Source organism: Balaenoptera musculus, chromosome 16, assembly GCF_009873245.2.
Source record: "Balaenoptera musculus isolate JJ_BM4_2016_0621 chromosome 16, mBalMus1.pri.v3, whole genome shotgun sequence".
NCBI classification, from domain to species: domain Eukaryota; kingdom Metazoa; phylum Chordata; class Mammalia; order Artiodactyla; family Balaenopteridae; genus Balaenoptera; species Balaenoptera musculus.
The window spans coordinates 84884920-84907404 of NC_045800.1; the positions used below are offsets into that span (position 1 = coordinate 84884920).

General features: G+C 42.8%; 1 protein-coding gene across 2 annotated transcripts in view; it reads right to left on the reverse strand.

Moving 5' to 3' along the window:
- RAB4A (RAB4A, member RAS oncogene family) overlaps nucleotides 1-22485 on the reverse strand; it is a 53257-nt gene that overhangs the window by 9850 nt on the left and 20922 nt on the right. Inside the window, exons 2-6 of one of the 2 annotated variants that reach the window (XM_036829551.1) lie at nucleotides 10075-10155; nucleotides 7836-7950; nucleotides 3280-3342; nucleotides 1998-2152; nucleotides 531-626 (exon numbers count right to left, since the gene is read on the reverse strand). In XM_036829551.1, the coding sequence (XP_036685446.1) occupies nucleotides 531-626; nucleotides 1998-2152; nucleotides 3280-3342; nucleotides 7836-7950; nucleotides 10075-10155 (510 nt within the window). Of the gene's footprint in view, nucleotides 1-530; nucleotides 627-1997; nucleotides 2153-3279; nucleotides 3343-7835; nucleotides 7951-10074; nucleotides 10156-22485 lie in introns of those variants that run through there. The other variant, XM_036829552.1, reaches the window with a different exon arrangement.

Below are 22485 nucleotides of genomic sequence, written 5' to 3' on the forward strand. Positions count from 1 at the left end.
GGGTACTGTAAATTTATTTTTACTGAAGCAACAAACACAGCAATGATGAGACAGGTTACTACTGAGGCACGCTCAGTGAGCTTCGGGAGTAAATTCTCCCCGATGCCTGATCTAAACCAGCGGCACCCCGCGAGGTGCCCATAAATCACGTCAAGCCACACGGTTGGTGCCTCTCCACCACACACGACCGCTGGCCCAGCAGAGTCCGAGGTGCTGACGGAGCGCGGACAAAGGTCCGTTCTTCCTGAAGTGATGGCTCCAACAAAGGCTGTGTTTCTAAAAGCAAACACGCCCTGACACCCTGACTCTGTCCCTTGCGTCACTGGGGCCAAGGAGGCCGCTGTGAAGGAGGCGTGGGCTCCCACCGCAGCCGCGGACAAGACCTTCAAGCCCGTGAGTGGCGACTGCAGGTCGGCAGGGGGAGAGAGGCCACTCTAACCAAATCACTCCTGGAGGTACTGAAAAGTGACACTATTGAGCTGGAGAGGAAACTATGTTAAAGGAAAGTTTATTAATGGAAAGCCTTTTACCTGATTCAATTTTGTTAAGTATTTTTCTCGCACACTGTACAAAGGCCTCTTCCACGTTCTCCCCGGTTAGTGCGCTCGTTTCCAGAAACATCAGCTCTAAAATCGACATCAAACAAAACACGAAGCCATATTTAGAAGACAATCACAATTATTCGATTCAAAACTGCCCGCTTAGTACACTCTTAGAATAGTAGACGAAATAGAATTTAGTACTTAAAACCAGGTATTTCTGCAAATATGAAATCAATAAATGTCAAGATATTTTTTTAAATATCAGAAGAAATCTAACTTTTTATGAAAAGTAACTAGCATTTTGTGCTAGCACTTAAATGTGTTGAAGAAACTAAGCAAGCAGGATGCTGGTAAGGAAGCAGGCTGGCTGAAGGCACCCGGCTGTTGATATAAGACAAAGTAGCAATTGCCTTTCCAATAGTCTTCACGTCACCACAAATACAACCTACAAGTGCTGACGTTTGGTGTGCCGCCCTGACAGTGAGGGGATCTTACACGAATGAGCCCTCTTCTTCTTCACCAGCTGGTGACTCATGCAGGAGAAGGCTGCTATCCTTGCTTTTGTGAGCAAACCACAACCTCTCCAGACCCTTGTTTCCTTCCTTGTAAAGATGAGTTTCATTTAAATGACAGATAAATTCCTTTCGAGCTTTAACATTCTAAGTGTGCATATTTCTAAACAGCTTCTTTACAAACTCATGAAGGCGTATGTTTTTATCGCATGTTTATTTTCTTAGCAGAAAACCTGTTCGTTTGTGAGAGTGTAAGTTGGTGGTCCTGGAGTCCAACTGAAAGTTGATATTAGGATATTTTAGTTATTGATTGCTTCTAAAAATTAAAGTTATTTTAAAATGTCTGAATGCTTCTCATTCAGCTGTCTATAAGCAACCGGTAATTTTATGTGTCATCCTTATGTATTCTTTATGGAAATTCAGAGAAGTTTCAAAGGCATCTTTAGGCAAATGACTTAAATTTAATGTAAGTGAAATAAAGCCAATTAGTCCAGTATGTCTTCTACTGCCTCCCTTTCTATTTACATCTAATATTTCACTAACTTAGCTTCAAATTACATTTTCTAAAAGATGACATCGTCTGATTAGGGCCTTTAAAGATTGTTATAAATTTCACTTTAAACCAAGACCTGTGATACTCAAAGATCCTAGACTGAAAAGTCACCACAGAATGCTAAGAGATTAGCTTTTATCATCATAATAACCTTTTTTTTGTTTTTGGCCACACCACGGGGCATGCGGGATCTTAGTTCCCCGACCGGGGATCGAACCTGAGCCCCCAGGGAAGTCCCTCATCATAGTGACCTTCGTAGGCAGAATGCAGTAGGGTGAAACCATGCTCCATGAGTCTAATGTACAGCAAAGACAATAGGAGGCTCCACGCTTCCTAACTACAGCTGCATCTGAAAGCCCCAGCAGGTGTGACAGGCGAAAGGCCACTTGCCATTTTCCTGAGCAAAGCGGGAGGCTTCCAGGAAGGTGACCTCCCGATCGGCGTCCAGGTCCTTCTTGTTCCCGCAGAGAATGATGACGATGTTCTGACTCGCCAGCATCCTGGCATCTGTTAACCAATTAGTAAGCGCATTGTAGGTTTCTCGGCTGCGTGATACAAGATTGTGAGAACAGCACAGGTATTTTATAAGGCTAGCAACGCTTTCCAGCCACTCACACCACTCGCAGCGCTCCGGCACACGCAGGGCAATGCCCACAACCTTTACGGCAACGCAGACGACCTGGGTGCCCCAGGTGTACGCCACACCCACAGGGTGCATTTCCTCTCGTTTCCGTGAAAATGAGGCAGCAAGTCAGACAGCTTGCTGCCTGTCGTTTGCCCAAGCAGGGTGCAGTATTTACTGGGCTCTTGGTTCATGCGACACGTGAGCAAGACCTAAGGCTAACTGCTGCCGCTCAATGGAGCCGTGTGACACGCTTCACGGGAATTTAACACACTGATTCTCTGTAAGGACTCTGTGACACAGACTCTTATTATCTCCTGTTTCCACAAGAAACCTGAGGCCCAGAGAGACTAAGTTGCCCAAAGTCACACAAGCAGCCAGTGGCAGAGCCGGAACTTCATCAGGTGCATCCACCTTCAGGACTGTTTTCAGCCCTCATCTATCTAAGGATAAAATCCTCGTATATTCTAAGGACTGAGCAAGGAACTGAATTTTAAATTTAATTGTGATACCTGGGTGATAGCTACACGCAGGACAGTGCACTCAGATCCTCATGATGGGCCGAGAGCTCTGTATGAACCAAATCAACCGCCCAACAACCTCAGGAGTATTACGTGGTCATGACTCCATGGAACAGACAAGGAAACTAAAGTCCAGACGGCGGAGCACCTCGCTGGAGGACCCACACCGCTGGTGAGGGGAACTGGGATTTGAACCCAGGCCATCCCAGCCTAGAGCCTGTGCTTGATGGAGGTCCGTTACTTCTAATGATTTACCACACGCAAAGCTTCGCTTTGCAAACCTTAAGGAAAGTATCAAAACATCATGTTAAGAAACATAATGACACTGGGGATGCTTATCTGTCTGAAGCTTGGGAACACGCTGCTTTACATGGTAAAGTGGTGGAAGGAGCTGCTTCGAAAACCCCCAAGACCCCCAGGGAAAGGGCTGAGGGGCTTCCCGACCCACAGCCCTGCCGCCGACGTGCCCAGCACACCCGCGGGGAGGCTCGGACCTCGGGGAGCACAGGCCGGGGAGGGGTGTCATTACCTGGTGATGTCATAGACGAGCAGCGCCCCTGCCGCGCCCCTGTAGTAGCTTCTCGTCACAGACCTGGAAGAGTGACAGGCTTTCACTTTCCACCACGCGGAGCTCGTACCCCTGAGCACCATCTTCCCACACAAAACACCCATTTTTGCCTTGGAAACCACAACACGGGGACGGAGGTGGCTTTAAAGAGAAATGATTCAAAGTTATCTGAACATGGGCATGCAGGGCTGTCCTGCCTGAAATCGTGTCACAGGAGCGACAGGGAGGTGGGGACACGAGGCTGGGATGAGTGTGATCCTCCCTGCAGGGCGTGAGGCTGCCCCGCACAACTGAGGGTGCCTTTGAGAACGTCGGGGGAGGGGCAGAAAGGGGGCATCACAGGGTCACAGGGCACGGAGCCCCCGGCAGCCCCTCTGCTTGCCCGGGGCCCGTGCCTTCCTGTGGACGCGGGGCAGCGCGCGGCTGCGCCCCCGACGCCCGGCCGCGCTCGCGCCCCTGCGGCCTCACCTGTCTTCAGTGAGCCCCCACCCGAGCGCCGCTCGCCCGTCCCCACAAGCTCCAGGATTTCCCCTGCAGTAACACACTTCCTCCCCTGTATCTCGACTCTCTCCCCGTGTGGCAGATTTTCCCGCTAGCAGAATACAATGTGCTCCTCCGGCACCGCCCGTCCTGGACGAGAACCAGGCTCCTGCTTCCGTCCCATCGCGGGCTCCTCCCGCACCCAAACTCCTCAGGAGCTGCTTCGCCAGCACCGCCGCCTCCTGCTCCGTGGACACAGCAGCTCCACCGACCCCGCGGCACCTGCCCTCCCCCCAGGCCGCAGCCCCACTCCCTCCCGGTCTCCTCTCACACCAGCTACTCTGGACCATTCCTCTGAATCTGCCCCGTTGGTCCTGGAGCTCCTTCCCCAAGGCTGGGTCCTGGGCTCTCTTTTCTACCAACGCTCTCAACTCAGGTTTAATCAGCTCAGACTTCTTCCGTAAGAGCCATGCGCTAGCCCAGCAACTCTGTGTGACCACAATGAACGCGTCACAGTCAACACCTGTCAGGCAGAACTCTTCGGCTCCCGGCCTACAGGCCCCTCCTGGAGGGGGCCCCACCACCCACTCTGTTTACACAGCCAGAAATCTCTCCACCCACTCTGTGCCCATCACAAAGTGATGAGATGCAACGTGTCCCACAGTGGACACATCAGTCAGGACCCATCTCACCAAGTGGTCAGGTCCTATACCGTGCACGTCTCTACACCTTCACCAGCACCGTCCCGATCCGAACCACCAGCTCTGCCTGGACCCCTGCCACATGCGTCCCCTCTGTCACCTGTGTCCCTCAGTCCATCCTCCAGGTCCTCCTTGAGGCCCACAAGGCCCTGGTGCTCAGGGACTGGGGCTCAAGTTCAACCCTCAATGGTCAGTGATCTAATCGATCGTGCCTACAGACTGGAACCTCCCTAAGGACCCCTAAGAAACGGGGCTCAGACAGCTCCCGCCACCTCCCTGTTCCCCAGGCTGGGGCCCCGGTGGCTCCACCTTCCTCTCTTGGTTCCTCCCTTGTGCTGGTGAAGTATATCCTCTTGAAGTTTCTAAGAGAGAATATATGAAAGACAACCTTTGTTTCCCTCCATTTTTCTATAACTGAAGGTATTTTGATTTTATTTCACACTTAATGGATAATTTGGCTGAGTTTAGAATTTTAGGTTGGAAAAAAAATTTTTCACGTTGGGTTTTGAAGGCAAGGCTTTAATTATCTTCTAGCTTCCAAGCATTGCTGCTCAATAGTCCAGCGCAATTCTCATTTTCGATTCTTGACATGTGATTTGCTTTTCCCTCTTGGAACCTTTTGGTATCTTCACTTCATCCCTGGTGTTCTGAAATTTTACGTGGCAGACCCTGGTTTGGATTTCCCCCCCTCATCTGTGTTTGGTGTAAGGTGGAATCTTACGGAGTCTCATTCCTCTAGTGGAAAATTTTCTTCAATTGTTTCTTTTACTGTTTCTTCTGTCTTCAGGAAGGCTCAACTGGTCAGGCCTTGAGCTTCCTGGACTAACTCTGTATGATTTTTTATGTTGTTTCTTCCCTTTCTCATCTCAAGTTTACTGTTTAACTTTCTGGAAGAGCACTACTCCATTTAATATATTATTTTAATTGCTCTTTTTAAATTATAATTTTGTTCTTATTCCCTGAATGCAATATCTACTCTTATTTGTGAGGATACTGTAGTTTAGTTTTTGTCTATTCCCTGAAAGTTTCTATTTTCTTTATTTTGGGCTCTTTCTCTTATCTTAAAAACTTTCATCAAGTGTCTGGTGATTCTTGGTTGATCATTTATATTCAAGAACAAGGAATGCCAAACTCTAAAAGATGCTCTTTATGTGTGGGCTATTCACTGTGAGGCAGCTGGACAGAAACTGGGCTATTTCATTGGTGAAACCAAAATGTTAGTATCTTTAAGCCTTTTCTTTGGGGCTATTTTTCTGCAGATAAGAATCGTTTCTCCTGCCTGAGACATACACACCTGGCTGCCAGCAGCTAAGGAAGAGGTGGGGGAAGAGGGTGAGGGTCAGCAGACTTTCACTTAATTTCTGTCTTTCCAGTCCTTGCCTCACTCATCCCTGCCCTCGGCTGGGCCTCTACTTTTAGTTTTTAGAGGAACCTCCATACTGTTCTCCATAGTGGCTGCATCAACTTACATTCTCACCAACAGCATAGGAGGGCTTCCCTTTTCTCCACACCCTCTACAGCATTTATTGTTTGTGGACTTTTTGATGTTGGCCATTCTGACCAGTGTGAGGTGGTACTTCACTGTAGTTCTGATTTATTTGATTGGGTTGTTTGATTATTTTTGATATTGAGCTGCATGCCGTTTGTATATTTTGGAGATTAATCCTTTGTCAGTTGGTTCATTTGCAAATATTTTCTCCCATTCTGAGGGTGGTCTTTTTGTCTTGTTTATGGTTTCCTTTGCTGCGCAAAAGCTTTTAAGTTTAATTAGGTCCCATTTGTTTAGTTTTGCTTTTATTTTCATTATTCAAGGAGACAGATCAAAATAGATATTGCTGCGATTTATGTCAATGAGCGTTCCGCCTCTGCTTTTCCTGCAGGAGTTTTATAGTACCTGGTCTTACATTTAGGTCTTCAATCCATTTTGAGTTCATTTTTGTGTATGGTGTTAGGGAGTGTTCTAATTTCATTCTTTTACATGTAGCTGTCCAGTTTTCCCAGCACCACTTATCGAAGAGACTGTCTTTTCTCCATTGTATATTCTTGCCTCCTCTGTGGAAGATTAATTGACCATCGGTGTGTGGGTTTATTCCTGGGCTCTCTATTCTGTTCCACTCACCCATATGTCCATTTTTCTGCCAGTACCACGCTGTTTTTTTTTTTTTAAAATAAGAAAGTCCTTATAAGTCTGTCCAAGGTATTTTCTTTTTTTTTTAAAAATAAATTTATATATTTATTTATTTTTGGCTGCGTTGGGTCTTCGTTGCTGCACGTGGGCCTTCTCTAGTTGTGGCAAGCGGGGGCTACTCTTCGTTGTGGTGTGCGGGCTTCTCATTGCAGTGGCTTCTCTCGTGGCAGAACACAGGCTCTAGGCGTGCAGGCTTCAGGAGTTGCAGCACGTGGGCTCAGTAGTTGTGGCTCACAGGCTCTAGAACGCAGGCTCAGTAGTTGGTGGCGCACGGGCTTAGTTGCTCCGCAGCATGTGGGATCTTCCCAGACCAGGGATCGAACCCATGTCCCCCGCATTGGTGGGCAGATTCTTAACCACTGCGCCACCAGGGAAGTCATACCACGATGTTCTGATTACTACAGCTTTATAGTAATATTGTCTGAAGTCTAGTTATGATACTTTTGAAGCAAACAATTTTTGAGCATTTAAAATATTATACCTGACTTTAAGTGAAATGCTTGCACTGGGACTGAGTTTTATTTAACTGAATTTTGAAACTGTGAATATCTGTTCTGTTTGACTTTCTGTATCTATTCAAAAAAACATAACTAAAATATTAATCTACTTTCCTGCTTTAGTAGTTACAGAATATCAAACATGGAACCTATCTGCTGTGGACTTCGGTCATCATTCTAAACGTCGATTATGACTTCAGTGTAATGCAAGTGCTGAGTAGAGAATATTCTGTGGAATGTTTTAATGTAAAGCAAAACCAACCCCCAAAGAGGTTTTAAAAAATTCTCCTTTTAAAGTGAAATATAGAGAAAAATTGTTTGTGCTACTACTTTGCCTTGGTTTTAATCTAAAAGTAAATTGTGGAATATGCAATGCCACGACCTCCTAATGTACCACTAGGTCCCAAAGAATAAATTAGCCTCTAAATTAGGCCGTGTGCACTCGGAAGAGATTCTAATGTATTCTTTTGTAAATCAATGCTGTGTGGAGAAAAACTGACTTTTAGCTTGTCATAAAGCTTCCAGAGGTGAACTTTCTAAAATCTGTGAGGGTGGGGGGAGGGAGGAGGGGACCACGTACATTAAGAGAATATAATTGATTATTTCAAACCCAATTTTCAAGTATTTTTATTAAGTTAGAGAAAAAGCTACCTGAATCGTTCTTGGCCTGCTGTGTCCCATATCTGTAACTTTACATATTTACCACCAACATTTATTATCTTTGAGCCAAATTCCACTCCTATTGTGTGATTTGAGTCATCTTTGACTGAAAAAGAAAAAGAAATTTAATTTTAGAACATTAGGGAAACAGGCTTATAGATTTATACAAGTAACATTAAAATCAAGAGTTCTTTCTGTCAATGGAAAATGTAATTTACTGTCGCCATTCATTTCTCCAACAGTCAGATGATAATAAGCATTCACTGTCTTAAACAGAATACACACAGTTCCTGTTCTCAAAGAGACAATAAAGCTTTTTCTCAAAAAACCTAAACAAGCCATATATTTAAAGCTGAGGCTTGGTGGCCACGCCATATAAGACCATATCTACCTGACCACCGCTAAGGTTCTCGTGAATGGCAACTGCACAAAATACTGGGTACCATCTTGGAGGGCTTACTGCCCAGTGACAGACTGCAACTTGGCCAACGATAGTTTCAACTATTCGGACAAACATTCTAAAGAAATATAAGCAAAGGGAAGGAAAAGCACCGTAGCCCAAGAAAGAAACTTGATGCTCACCAAAGATTAAGGGAAAAAGAGGAAAAGATAGAGTAAAAAACTCAGAACAAACACACCCCAAACCAAGACCTCTATGCACATTACAGCTGTTGAGTTTCATGAACTCGAGTATTGTGTATGGCAATCATTTGGAATGAATTTACTGGAGAAATCAATACTGTCTGAATGGGCAGGGAGGTTGGCAAAATAAGTAGTTTGCTAAACCCAACTGGAATAAGCTGTCTTATAAAAGAAAATTTCTGTGATGTGAAAGGAAAAGAAAAAACAAATATCCTGGCTACACAGTCCACTGACTGGTTTATATTTTATAACTGTAGGATAAAATTTAATTGTACCAGAAACCAGGGCGCCATCTGACGGCTGTGTTCATTGCTCCCTGGGGGCCTGGGGGAGGAAAGGGTCTGATTCCAGCAGCTGGTCTCAGGCCCAGACAGTGCAGACCGGCGTGGACATCCGCTGGTGTCCAGCTACTGGGCCAGCCTGGCAGGAAAAGCCTTCAAAGGCAGTAACGAAAGGCCAAGGGCATCCTGATTAAGACACAGCTACGAGAGCAATACAGTGAAGCCTCGTTACATCATTACTGTGGTCGTGAGGGGTGAGGGGTGAGGGGAGGATGTGAAGGGAGGGTGTCCCACGAGGCCGGGCACCTGGCCCAGCGACCCCTCTTCTGAGATGGAACAATGCAAAGTCTGGGTAACTCGTACAGAACCCCAGGCCGCCCAGCGGGTGAACGCCTGTCAAATTCAAGAGGGACTGAGCCACGCTGGGTCCGTGTCACTACATGGAGGTTCCAACAAGCTCCTGGTCGATGGAAATGGAAGCAGCAGAAAACACTTCTAGAATCTTATTCTTCAGAGCTCTTTCCCAGGACACCCTTTGCTGCCTCTGTCTCCACCGCCCGCCACCTAATGCATCTCACGCATTCTTACTTAAGAGGCACTTCATTAAGTGAGATTAATTTTCTGTGTTCGGGCCTTCACCTGACTACCTCTAGATAGACAGGTAGGTCATTCCCCACAATCCTTTCCATTACTATATAAGCATGGCTTATTTTAAGGGCCTTTCAAACCTACCGTCTTTTACAGTAGCTTGGAATACAAAATTCAACCTCTCTCACCAACACAGGGCAAGTCAACGGCACAAGATATTTTCTGTGGTTGAAAGGCCTGGGTTTGAGTCTAACATGCACCGTTACTAGGTGACCATCCCAAGTGCACACACCAAGTCCTGTAAACCTCTGTTTATTTACCTGTAAAACAGGACTGACGACAATAGCTGCCTTAAGAACGATACAAGGCCGCTGGGGACCAAATGCTATCTTATCCAAACTGTACAACTAGGGTTCTCGGGCCACTCCTGCCAGGAAATAGAATTCCACAGCACCATACTGTATTTTAGTATCTGGAAAATGTACAGGACAATTCACTACATAATGAACAATGACCCACTACGAAACTGAAACGCTAAATAAAAAATCAGATTACTAAACGTTTAATAACATAAACATTTTATGTCCTTTAAAAATATTCTTAAACTATGACATTTTCCCTGAAAACATATTCGGAAGTTTTGTCCTAAACAAATCTGCACAAGAGCGTGCCCTCGGGAGAAGACATGCAAGAAGCACCGACCATGTGACGTCACTTACATTTTTTTTCAATAAACTGATGAAGCAAGCAAGACTTGCCGGTTCCTGCGTTCCCAATAACCAAGAATTTAAACAAAAAATCTGAAAAACAAAAAGAGACTGTGAAACATAACTTCAGAACAGGTGCTGTGAACTTAGACTACAATCATAAAATTTAATGAAATCTCAGTTAATATAAAAGAAAAAAGAGGTAACTGAATATTTTGTGAAAATGGCAATAAACACACTGACTTACCTTTCTACCTTTTCGATATATGGCTTATATGCTAACCCAGTGCCTTTTCAAACTGCTCTGGGGACAATTTCTTTTGATACTGGAAGTATGAAAACTCTTCTTGTAATGACTGAAATCTCTTTGCTATTCAAATAAACACACACACAGTGACAAGCAAAAATCGCCTAGAAATTGCAATTTTTCTGTACAAAAGAAAAAACCTGGTAGACGTATAGGCTTTGAGAAGTCCACTCCTTTTTTCTTTCAAAAACAGGTGTAAGTTCTCCCTGCATTTGCAGACTTCTGTGGCCTTGCCTTTATTCCTGTGTCTATGACCTTTGGGAAGGCCGGCCTAAGCTCAGGGCTTTGGGTCAGTACTCCGCGTGTGATATTTGTCCCATTCAATATAGAGAGAGCTCTTTACTTCTTCTTTACACAGGGGAACAGATTTAATTTGGGATCCTACTTTCCATAAACTGGGAATAGAGGCTTTCTAGAACGGAGTCTGTGAATCGGAACGATGGGGCATCGGTAGCCTGACACTGGCTTGGTGCTTCCTTTTGCTTTTTCTGTTGGCGAAGAACTCTAGTTCTGTTCAGCCTAGCGCTGCAGGCACCAAGACCCTCTCCACCCTCACACTTTGACCCCGACCCACGTCTGCTGACCCCCGGCTGCCAGGCTCATCCTGTGGCCCTGAAGGGCCTGCTCCACATTCCTGATCCTGTTGGGGGCACCTCTGAAGGTGTCACCTCCACACTCCTGTTTCAGACCCAACCACACGCTCCCAGCCCTGGCTCCTTCTCCCCCCGCCCACCCAGTGAAGCACAAACGGTCAATTTCTTTGCTGGTGCTTGGTCCAGCCCTGTTCCTAAGAACTACATTCCTTATCACCCAAAGGTCAAGCCTATTCAACCTCTCATGCTTTTCAAATAGTTACAGGCAATTAAACTTGTAGGATAGTGCTATTAACAATTGTTAGCATTTAAAAATACCTACAGTTTTATGCATCTCACTGCCTGTTTTAAAAGCATGCCACACCAGTGTTCATAACGCACTAGTCACGGTCGCCAGAAGATGGAAGCAACCCAAATATCCACTGACGGATAAACGATAAACAAAATGTGGTACATACATACATTGGAATATTATTCAGCCTTAAAAAGGAAGGAAATTCTGATACACGCTACAACGTGGATGAACTTTGATTGTGCTAAGTGAACTAAGCCAGTCACTAAAGGAGAAATACCACAAGATTCCATTTATATGAGGTAACCAGCGTGGTCAAACTCACAGAGACAGAAAGTAGAAGGCTGGTTGCGAGGAGTCTGGGAGAGGGGAAATGGGGAGTCAGGGTTCAATGGATATGAGCATCGGTTTGAGAAGATGAAAAAGTTCTGGAGATGGACGGTGGTGATAGTTGTACAACAATGCGAATGTACTTAAAGCCACTGAACTGTTGATTTTAAAATGACAAATCTCATGCTATGTATATTTTACCACACATGCAAAATAAAATACGCAAGTCTCATCATTGTCATTGAACAGCTTTTACAGCCCAAGAAATTAAGATTGCCAGGTTAAAATGAAAATACTGAAATTTCTCAATCTTGTTCAATATCTTCTTCTATTTAAGAAATAAAGCCCAATACATTACATAGGTTGTAAACATTGGAAGATGAGAACCAGGTAAAGATGCTGCCAGTATATAGGCAAAAGTAAGTCTTGAGAGCAAAAATAATTTATATATACAAATGCAAATGTTTCTCATGTTTTATATGCACATAGTAAAAAGAGTTTCACAAATCCATCTAATCCTGAAACAAAAACTCATAGATCTAAGCACAGACTTTGGCTTAATGCTTGTTCCATTATTATTTTCTGCTTTGGAAGTTTTGCTTAAATGGACTCTATTATGGTAATCGCTTTCCAGATTATACCACAACCTCAACAGGTAAAAGGGTAACATATCAACTGACTTGCACTTGCTGGACTAAAGACAAGTAAGATGTGTAATTTCCATATGTAAAAATATTTAATTCCTCCAAAAAACTCTTCACACTCTGAATCTTGTAGCTCCAAGAGGTAAGTTTTCATACTTAAATAGAAAACCCTTTTTTTGAAAACCCTCTTGGGTTAAACAACTAGAAATGCTGGAAAAAATATATCATATTAAAAAAAAATACATAGCTGACCTTTCAGGAAAGAAAAGGAAATCTCTAGATGCTTGGAACTGGAAAAAGCAGTAGGGGCCCCAGATGGAGGGTTGTCAGTATTGAGTTTTAACATCTGTGGGACAGGATTTTCAAGAGCTTGTGCCCACGTGAAGGAAGGAGTAGAGAGCTGAATCTGAACAAGTGAAGGACAGGCTGGAAAAATCCTCTCACCAGCTCAGGAGGACAAGGAACCTTCTCTGACTCTGCCCGACCTCTCAGCAGGATTAGCAGAAAAACATTACCCTCTGAAGATTTATCATGGGCTGGCTCCACAGGTGAGTGTGAAATTCAAACTTAAAAAACATGTCGACAATGAACCTCCAAGTCAAGAAAGTTAAAACAATAAAAATGGCCTCAGAAAGTGATATCAACAGGATGCCTGGAAGATGCAAATGCAGATCACTCTGGAAGGACACACCCTCAAACCGGGATACATAGGCGTCCCATGCTTACAGCTGCTCTGAAGATGAGCAATCCTCACAATCTAAAATTACAAAACACTTCAACAATCCATCATGAGTGAGTCAGCAATCCAAAGACATTACAATTTCAAGAATTTGATAAAAAAAAGAACCTGACAAGGTATACTCAGGATGATTTAATACCATAAAAAAGGAACTGAATCCATAAGAAAAGATGAATCCATAAAAAACGATATAAAAGAAAAGGTAGATTTCCAGAATGTGTCTGTCTAGAAATAAAAACTGCAGTCATTAAAAATAAATAGTCAATGGATGAGTTAAAGAGTAGAATCAACAAAACTAAGGAGAAAATTAGTGAACTGCAATCCAGACTGGAGAAAATTACTAGGAGGCAGAACAGAGAAATGAAGAGAGAGAAAATATGAGAGTTTAAGAAAAATGCAGAATTGAAGGAAAAGGTCCAACATATAGGTCTAGTACATATTCTGGAATGGAAAACAAAACAAAACAAAACAGAGAATGAGGTAGAGTCAATATTAAACTGTAAAAGCAATCAGCAAGAAAGGAAAAACTCCCTATTAAGGAACGAGGTTCCTTAACCGCAAAGGTCACCATCTTCACAGTGTTGGGGCAGGAGCACAAAAACAAGGAACTGTCTAATGCAGAATTTGACGTGCAAAAAATGATCCTTAACACCAACGTGGACTTCTGCTTCCAAGAAGATGGAGTAGAAGTACTTTTCCCCATTCCGCCTGCTCAGGCCAACTTAGAACCCTAGACGCTACATACAAAAGAAACACAGGAAGACTTTGAAAAGTGTAGAGAAGGCGGCAAACTGGCCAGGGATCTTGGGGCCTGAGGAATGACACAGCGATGAGTCCCTTGGGTGTTTCCTTTTCCCTCGTATTTCCCAGACTTGGAGCCGAACAAGCTGGCAGCCTGGAAATGCCAACGGAGGCAGATTTTAAGAAGCCCCAACAAAAGCCTGCTCTCTCAAGTCATCGAACCAGGAAAGGGCAACCTAGCAAGAGAGAAACCTTTTACACAAAACTGCTCTACTCCAGACAAACACTACAGGAAAAACTGTGGCCTCATGCCACCAATGCCAGCAAAGGCTGAGTGGGGAGCCCGGACCACCACCCTTCCGAGGCTGCAGTGAGGTTCCCTGACGCCCCCAGCAGGGCGGTGTCCCAAGGCCAGGTACGGAGCCACAGTGCCCGTGGGGACATGTGGTCATGGGGTGTGGGACGCCGGACACTGGGGCTCTCACCCCGGCCCAGCAGTACAAGGAACAGCCCTGGCCCTGGGTGTCCATGGGAGGTCGGTGGGCAGCCTGGGCTTCCAACTCACCCAGCAGTCACGGAGCAGCGCCCAAGAGCAGAGACGAGTTAAACAAGAGATTTAAATAAAAATCTAAGGTCTCATAACATAATGCAACAATGCCCAGGATTCAAACGGAAATCCTTCATTATATCAAGAACCAGGAAGATCTCAAACAGAAAGAAAAAATATGATCAGCAGATTCCAGTGCCAAGATGATAGAGACGTCTGAAAAATCTGACAAAGACTGTAAAGCAGCTATCATGAATGCTTCAACAAGCAATAACAACATGGCTGAAACAAATGAAAAGGAGAAATCTTCAGCAAAAAGAAAGGCTTAATAGAGAAAAAGATATAAAGAAGAACAAAATGGACGTCTTGGAATTGAAAAATACAATAACCGATGCATGTAGCTCAGTGGATGGGCTCAGAACAAAATGGGACACAGGAAACAATCAGTGAACTGGACTTCAAAATGATAGAAAATATCTAATCTGAACAACAAACAGAAAATAGCCTGAAAATATATTAATAGAGCCTCATGGAGTTTTGAGATTATAAAAAAAAAATCTAACTTTCATGAGTCCCAGGAGGAGAGAAAAAAGAGGATGGGTTTGAAAAAGTATTCAAAGAAATAACGGCTGAAAACTTCCTAAATTTGGCAAGACGCATAAATCCAGATTTGCAAAGCTTACTGAATTCAAACAGCTAGATTCTTCCAAACAAAAGTCCAAATACATCCATGCCAAGATACATAATTAAATTTCTAAAAACTAAAAACAAATAAACAAAAAAAATCTTGAAAGCAGCCAGAGAGAAATGATACCTTACCTACAGGAAAAAAACAATCCAAATGACAACAGATTTCTCATCAGAAACCACTGAGGCCAGAAGTGGCACTAATATTTTTCAAGGGCTGAAAGAAAAGAACTCTCAATCCAGAATTTTATATTCTAAAAATATCCTAGAATGAAGACGAGATCAAGACATTCTTAGAGGAAAAAAAGAACTAACAGAATTTGTCACCAACAGATCTACCCTAAAAGATGGCTAAAGGAAGCTCTCTAAACCAAAAGGAAAGGAGTTCCCTGGTGGTCCAGTGGTTAGGATTCCGGCCTTTCACTGCTGGGGCCCAGGTTCAACCCCTAGTCGGGGAACTAAGATCCTGCAAGCTGTGCGGCGCGGCAAAAAACAAACAAAAAAACCTGAAAGGAAGTGATAAAAGGAATCATGGAACATCATGAAGGAAGGAAGAACATGGTAAATAATATGGGTAATTACAATAGGGTTTTCTTCTTCTCTTCTTGAGTATTCTAAAGTATGTTTGGGTGTTTAAGCAAAAATGGTAACACTGTTTGATGTGACTAAATATAAGAGGAGGAAATATTTAAGATGATTAGATTTAAGATGATTATATTACAAGTGGGGTCTACCTGTGGGGTAGCACAGGTCTACCCCAGAGATACTGCGGGTTCAGTTCCAGACCACTGCAATAAAGCAAAAATCACAATAAAGTGAGTGACACAACTGTTTTGGTTTCCCAGTGCATATAAAGTTATGTTTACACTATCTTGTAACCTATTAAGTGTGCAATAGCATTCTGTCTAAAAAAACAATGTACATACTTTAATTTAAAAATACTTTATTGGTAAAAAATGCTAACCATTATCTGAACCTTCAGCAAGTCATAATCTTTTTGCCACAGGAACATCAAAGATCACTGATCACCATAACAAATATAATAATAATGAAAAAGTCTAAAATATTTTGATTATTACCAAAACGTGACCCAGAGACACAAAGTGAACAAATGCTGTTGGAAAAACGATGCCAACAGACTTGCTCAATGTAGAGTTGCCACAAACTTCAATTTGTAAAAAACGCAGTCTCTGAAGAAGCACAATAAAACAAGGTATGCCTGTAAGAGAAGGCAAGGTTTTTATATTTCATTTGAACGTAAAATGAGGACACCAGTAGACTGTGATATGTATATATAATGTGATACCTAGAGCAACCACTAAAAAAGCAATGCAAAGAGATATACTCAAAAACATTATAGGTAAATCAAATGGAATTCTAAAAAATATTCACATAAACCACAGAAAGACTAGAAAAAGAAAAAAGGAAAGTGAAAAACAGAACAGAAAGCAAAAATATAAAATGGCAAAAATAAATTCTAATAGATCAATTATATTAAATGTAAACTATATAAATATATCAAGTAAAAGACAGATTGGCAGATTAGTTGAAAAAATATGACCCAACTATAAGCTGCCTACAAGAAACTCCCTTCAATTATGATGTTCAGGCAGGGTGAAAGTGAAAGGATGGAAAAAGGTATATCACACAAATATTAATCAAAGTAAATCATTATCATTATCAGCTAAAACAGTCTTCAGGGCAAAGGAAATGACCAGAGAAAGAAAGTGTCACTATATAATGAAAAAAGGGTATTCCACCAATAAGACATAGGAAGCCTCAATGTGTGCACCAGAAAACAGAGCTACAAAATACATCAAACTAAAGCTTGATAGAACTGAAAGGAGAAACAAACCCACGATTATGGCTGAGACTTCAACACCCCTCTCTCAACACTGATAGAACAGCTAGACAGAAAATCAGCAAAGACACAGAAGAACGCAGCTTAGTCAACCAAGAGGATGGAGTCAACATTCACAGAACACTCTGCCCAACAAGAGTGGGACACATATTCTTTCCAAGGGACGATGGAACGTAAATCAAGATGGACTATACCCTTGGCCATAAAACAAACCTCAACAAATTTAAAAGAACTGAAATCATATAAAATGTGTTCTCTAACCACAAGGGAATCAAACTAGAAATTCATAATATAAAGACAATAGGAAAATCTCCAAATACTTGGATACTAACCAATCCATGTCTAAATAATCCATGATTTAAAGATGAAGTCTCCTGGGAAACAGAAAAATACACTGAGCTGAATGGAAATGAAAATATAGCTTATCAAGATTTGTGGGTTACAATTAAAGCAATGCTGAAAGGAAAATTCAGAGCACTAAATGCATATATTAGAAAAGAGGAAAAGTCTCAATCAATTATCTAAGCTCCTACCCTCAAGAACACAGAAAAAGAAGAGCAAAATAAAGCAAGCAAGCAGAAGGAAGGAAAAAAAGAGCAGACATCAATGAAACTGAAAACAGAAAAACAAAGAAAATCCATAAAACAAAGAACTGGTTCCTTGAAAAGATCATTAAAATTGATAAACCTCTAGCAAAACTGGTGAGTTCAAGGTCTGGGGGCAGATCAAGGAAAAAGACAGGACCTTGAGATGGTCACAGCACACACCACCTTCGTTTGGGTAGCACTTTGGCTGGCTGCATGGGAGGGAAGCCAGACAGCACCAGCTAGAGGCCTGTCACAGCCCCAGAGTGTGTCTAAGCAAAAGTTTGCAGATAAGAGTGCGGCTTCACAGGGTATTCAAAGCAGGCAGCCTCTAAATGGCTAAAAATATGCGTATTGGGGCTATATTTAAAGCAACTGAGTGGGTAAGAATGGAGTTTGGTGCTGGCAAGGCTTTGAACTAACGTCTCAGCTTGCTGTGAAGAAGAACACCACAGAGAGGCCAACATGCCGGGCCATCTTTACCTCATTTATGTAACAAAGACTCACAACAACAACAACAAAGGGAGGACACACATAGTCAATTTCAGGTCACAGCACTACAGACCCAGCAGGGTAACAAAGGAGTATCAAGAACAGCTCCACATACTTTAATTTGACAACTTAGATGAGATGGATCAATTCTTCAAAAACACAAAGTAGTACAACTCACCCAATAAAATAGATAACTTAAATAGCCATGTAACTTAAGGAAACTGAATCTGTAATTTTAAAACTAACAAAAAAGAAACATTTAGGACGGATGGTTTTACTAGAGAATTCTATGAACATTTAAAAAAAGAATCAACACCAACTCTACATAACATCTTTGAGAAAACTGAAGAGGAGGGAACCCTTCTCTAGTTATTTTATGAAGCTAGTATTTCCCTGATACCAAAGCCAGAAAAAGCCTTAAAACAACACAAATGACAGAGCAGTATCTCTTATGAACATTAACAAAATATTAGCAAAAAGAATTCAGTTTTACATATATAAAAATTATACACTATGACCAAGTGGGCTTTGTTTCAGGGACGAAAGGCTGTTCAATATTTGAAAATCAGTGTAATTTCTCTACTAACAGGCTAAAAGGAAAAATCACACGATTATATCAACTGATGCAGCAGAAGCAGTTCGTCAAAGTCAACACTCATTCGTGATAAAAACACTCAAAAAACAAAAAAAGACAGCAACCCAGAGAGGAACTCCCTCAACTGATAAAGAGCATTTAAAAATTTCTACAGCTGGGCTTCCCTGGTGGCGCAGTGGTTGAGAATCTGCCTGCCAATGCAGGGGACACGGGTTCGAGCCCTGGTCTGGGAAGATCCCACATGCCGCGGAGCAACTAGGCCCGTGAGCCACAATTGCTGAGCCTGCGCGTCTGGAGCCTGTGCTCCGCAACAAGAGAGGCCGCGATAGTGAGAGGCCCGCGCACCGCGATGAAGAGCGGCCCCCACTTGCCGCAACTAGAGAAAGCCCTCGCACAGAAACGAAGACCCAACACAGCCATAAGTAAATAAATAAATTAAAAAAAAAAAATTTCTACAGCTAACCTTACACTGAACAGTGAAAGACTGCTTTCCCGCTAAGATCAGGAACAAAGTAAGAATGCCCGCTCTCACCACTCTATTCAATATCATACAGGAAGTTCTAGCCAGTGCAGTGAGGCATAAGGAAACAAAGGCACACAGATCAAAAAGGAAAAAATAAAATTGTTCCTATTGGCAGATGATATGATTGTCTACATAGAAAATCCAAGGAATCAAAAAAAAAAACAAAAAAATAAAAAAACCCCAAAACCCTCCTATAACTGATAAGTGAGTTCAGCAAGGTCCAGATTGTAGGATATAAAAATCAATCGTATCTCTACATACTAATGACAAACACATGAGCATCAAAATTTAAAATATAACAGCACTTGCAATCACTGAAAAAAAACCTCTGGCATAAGTCTAACAAAAACATGTAAAGGGTTTCTATGATAAAAAATACTGCACGATGCTAATGAAAGAAACAAAGGGCAACCTAAATAAATAGAGAGACATACTGTGTTCATGGATTAAAGACTAGACAAAGTAAAGACGCCAATTCATTCCTATTTCTAGCAAGACTTTTTGGTACATATAGACAAGATTATTCTAAAATTTATATGGAAAGACAAAGGAGCTGGCATAGCAAAAACAATTTTGAAAAAGAAAAACAAAGTGGAAGCAATCACCTTACCTGAGTTATTATGTAGCTACAGCAATCACACTGTGAGGGACTGATGAGGGAGACACACAGATCAATGGAACAGACCAGAACTAAGAAGTAGACCTACATTAATACGTCCAACTGCTTTTGAAAGTGCAAAAATCATTTCACAGAAGAAAGTGAGCCTTTTCAACAAATGGTGCTGAAGCAACTGGACATCCATGGGGGGGAAAAAAGAACTTTGACCCAAGCTTCATATCTTATGCAAAATTAACTGAAAATAGATCACGGACTTAAAAGGTAAAACATTACTATGAAACTTCTAGGAAAAAATAGGAGAAGAGCTTCAGGAACTATGGCTAAGCAAAGAGCTCTTAGACTGGACACCAAAAAAAAAAAATCCAGAAAAGGAAAAACTGATAAATCTGACTTCACCAAAATTGAAAACTTTTGCTTTGTAGAAAACCTTGCTAAGAGAATAAAAAGACAAGCTACAGACTGGATGAAAAGATCTGCAAAATATCCAACAAAGGACTAACATCTAAAACATATTCATCAATTAAAAAAAAAACCCTCTCAAAACTCCACAATAGGGCTTCCCTGGTGGCGCAGTGGTTGAGAATATGCCTGCTAATGCAGGGGACATGGGTTCGAGCCCTGGTTTGGGAAGATCCCACATGCCGTGGAGCAACTGGGCCCGTGAGCCACAACTACTGAGCCTGCGCGTCTGGAGCCTGTGCTCCGCAACAAGAGAGGCCGCGATAGTGAGAGGCCCGTGCATCGCGATGAAGAGTGGCCCCCGCTTGTCGCAACTAGAGAAAGCCCTCGCACAGAAACGAAGACCCAACACAGCCAAAAATAAATAAATTAATTAAGAAAAAAAAACTTCACAGTAAAAAAATTCAAACAACTCACCATTAGAACTAATAAATGAATTCAGTAAGGTAGCAGGATACAAGATTAATATACATAAATCTGTTGCATTTCTTTACACTAACGATGAAATATCAGAAAGAGAAAGTAAAAAAAAAACAATCCCACTTAAAATTTCATCAAAAAAATATCTAGGAATAAACTTAACCAAGGGGGTGAAAAACCTATACACTGAAAAATATAAAACATTGATAAAGGAAATTGAAGATGATTCAAAGAAATGAAAAGATATCCCATGCTCTTGGATTGGAAGAATTAATATTGTCAAAATGTCCATACCACCCAAAGCAATCTACAAATTTAGAGCAATCCCTATCAAATACCCATGACATTTTTCACAGACCAAGAACAACAATCCTGAGATTTATATGGAACCAAAAAAGACCCATAATTGCCAAAGCAATCCCGAGGAAAAAGAACAAAGCTGGAGGCATAACCCTTCCAGACGTCAGACTATACTATAAAGCTATAGTAATCAAAACTGTGGTATTGGCACAAAAACAGACATATAGCCCAATGGAATAGAACAGAGAGCCCAGAAATAAACCCACAGTCAATAAATCTATGACAAAGGAGACAAGATAATACAGTAGAGAAAACACAGTGTCTTCAACAAGTGGGGTTGAGAAAGCTGGACAACTACATGTAAAGGAAATCAGAACACTCCCTCACACCATATACAAAAATAAACTCAAAATGGTTTAAAGACCTAAATATAAAACATGATACCATAAAACTCCTAGATGAGAACATAGGCAAGACATTCTTGGACATAAATGGTTGCAATATTTTCTTAGAAATAAGAAATAAAAGCAAAAATAAACAAATGGGACCTAATCTATCTTAAAAGCTTTTGCACAGCAAGGGAAACCATCAATGAAATGAAAAGATAACCTACAGACTGAGAGAAAATATTTGCAAACAATGAGACCAACAAGGGGTTAATCTCTAAAATATACAAACAGCTCATGTAGCTTAATATCAAAAAAACAAAAACCCCAATCAAAAAATGGGTGGAAGATCTAGATAGACGTTTCTCCAAAGAAGACATACAGACGGCCAACAGGCACATGCAAAGATGCTCAGCATCACTGATCATCAGGAAAATGCAAATCAAAACCACAATGAGGTACCACCTCACACTGGTCAGAATGGCCATCATCAAAAAGTCTACAGGAGGAGCTTCAAGATGGCAGAAGAGTAAGACGTGGAGATCACCTTCCTCCCAACAAATACATCAGAAATACATCTACATGTGGAACAAAACCTACAGAACACCTACTGAACGCTAGCAGAAGACCTCAGACCTCCCATAAGGCAAGAAACTCCCCACGTACCTGGGTAGGGCAAAAGAAAAAAGAAATAACAGAGACAAAAGAATAGGGACGGGACCTGCACCTGCGGGAGGGAGCCGTAAAGGAGGAAAGGTGTCCACACACTAGGAAGCCCCTTCGCGGGCGGAGACTGCGGGTAGCAGAGGGGGGAAGCTTCGCAGCCGCGGAGAAGAGCGCAGCAACAGGGGTGCGGAAGGCAAAGCGGAGAGATTCCCGCACAGAGGATCGGTGCCGAGCAGCACTCACCAGCCCGTGAGGCTTCTCTGCTCACCCGCCGGGCGGGCAGGGGCTGGGAGCTGAGGCTCGGGCTTCGGTCGGATCGCAGGGCGAGGACTGGGGTTGGCGGCGTGAACACAGCCTGAAGGAGCTAGTACGCCACAGCTAGCGGGGAGGGAGTCCGGCAAAAGTCTGGACCTGCCGAACAGGCAAGAGACCATTGTTTCAGGGTGCGCGAGGAGAGGGTACCAGAGCGCCCCCTAAATGAGCTCCAGAAACGGGCGTGAGCCGCGGCTATCAGCACGGACCCCAGAGACAGGCATGGGACGCTAAGGCTGCTGCTGCCGCCACCAAGAAGCCTGTGTGCAAGCACAGGTCACTCTCCACACCGCCCCTCCTGGGAGCCTGTGCAGCCCGCCACGGCC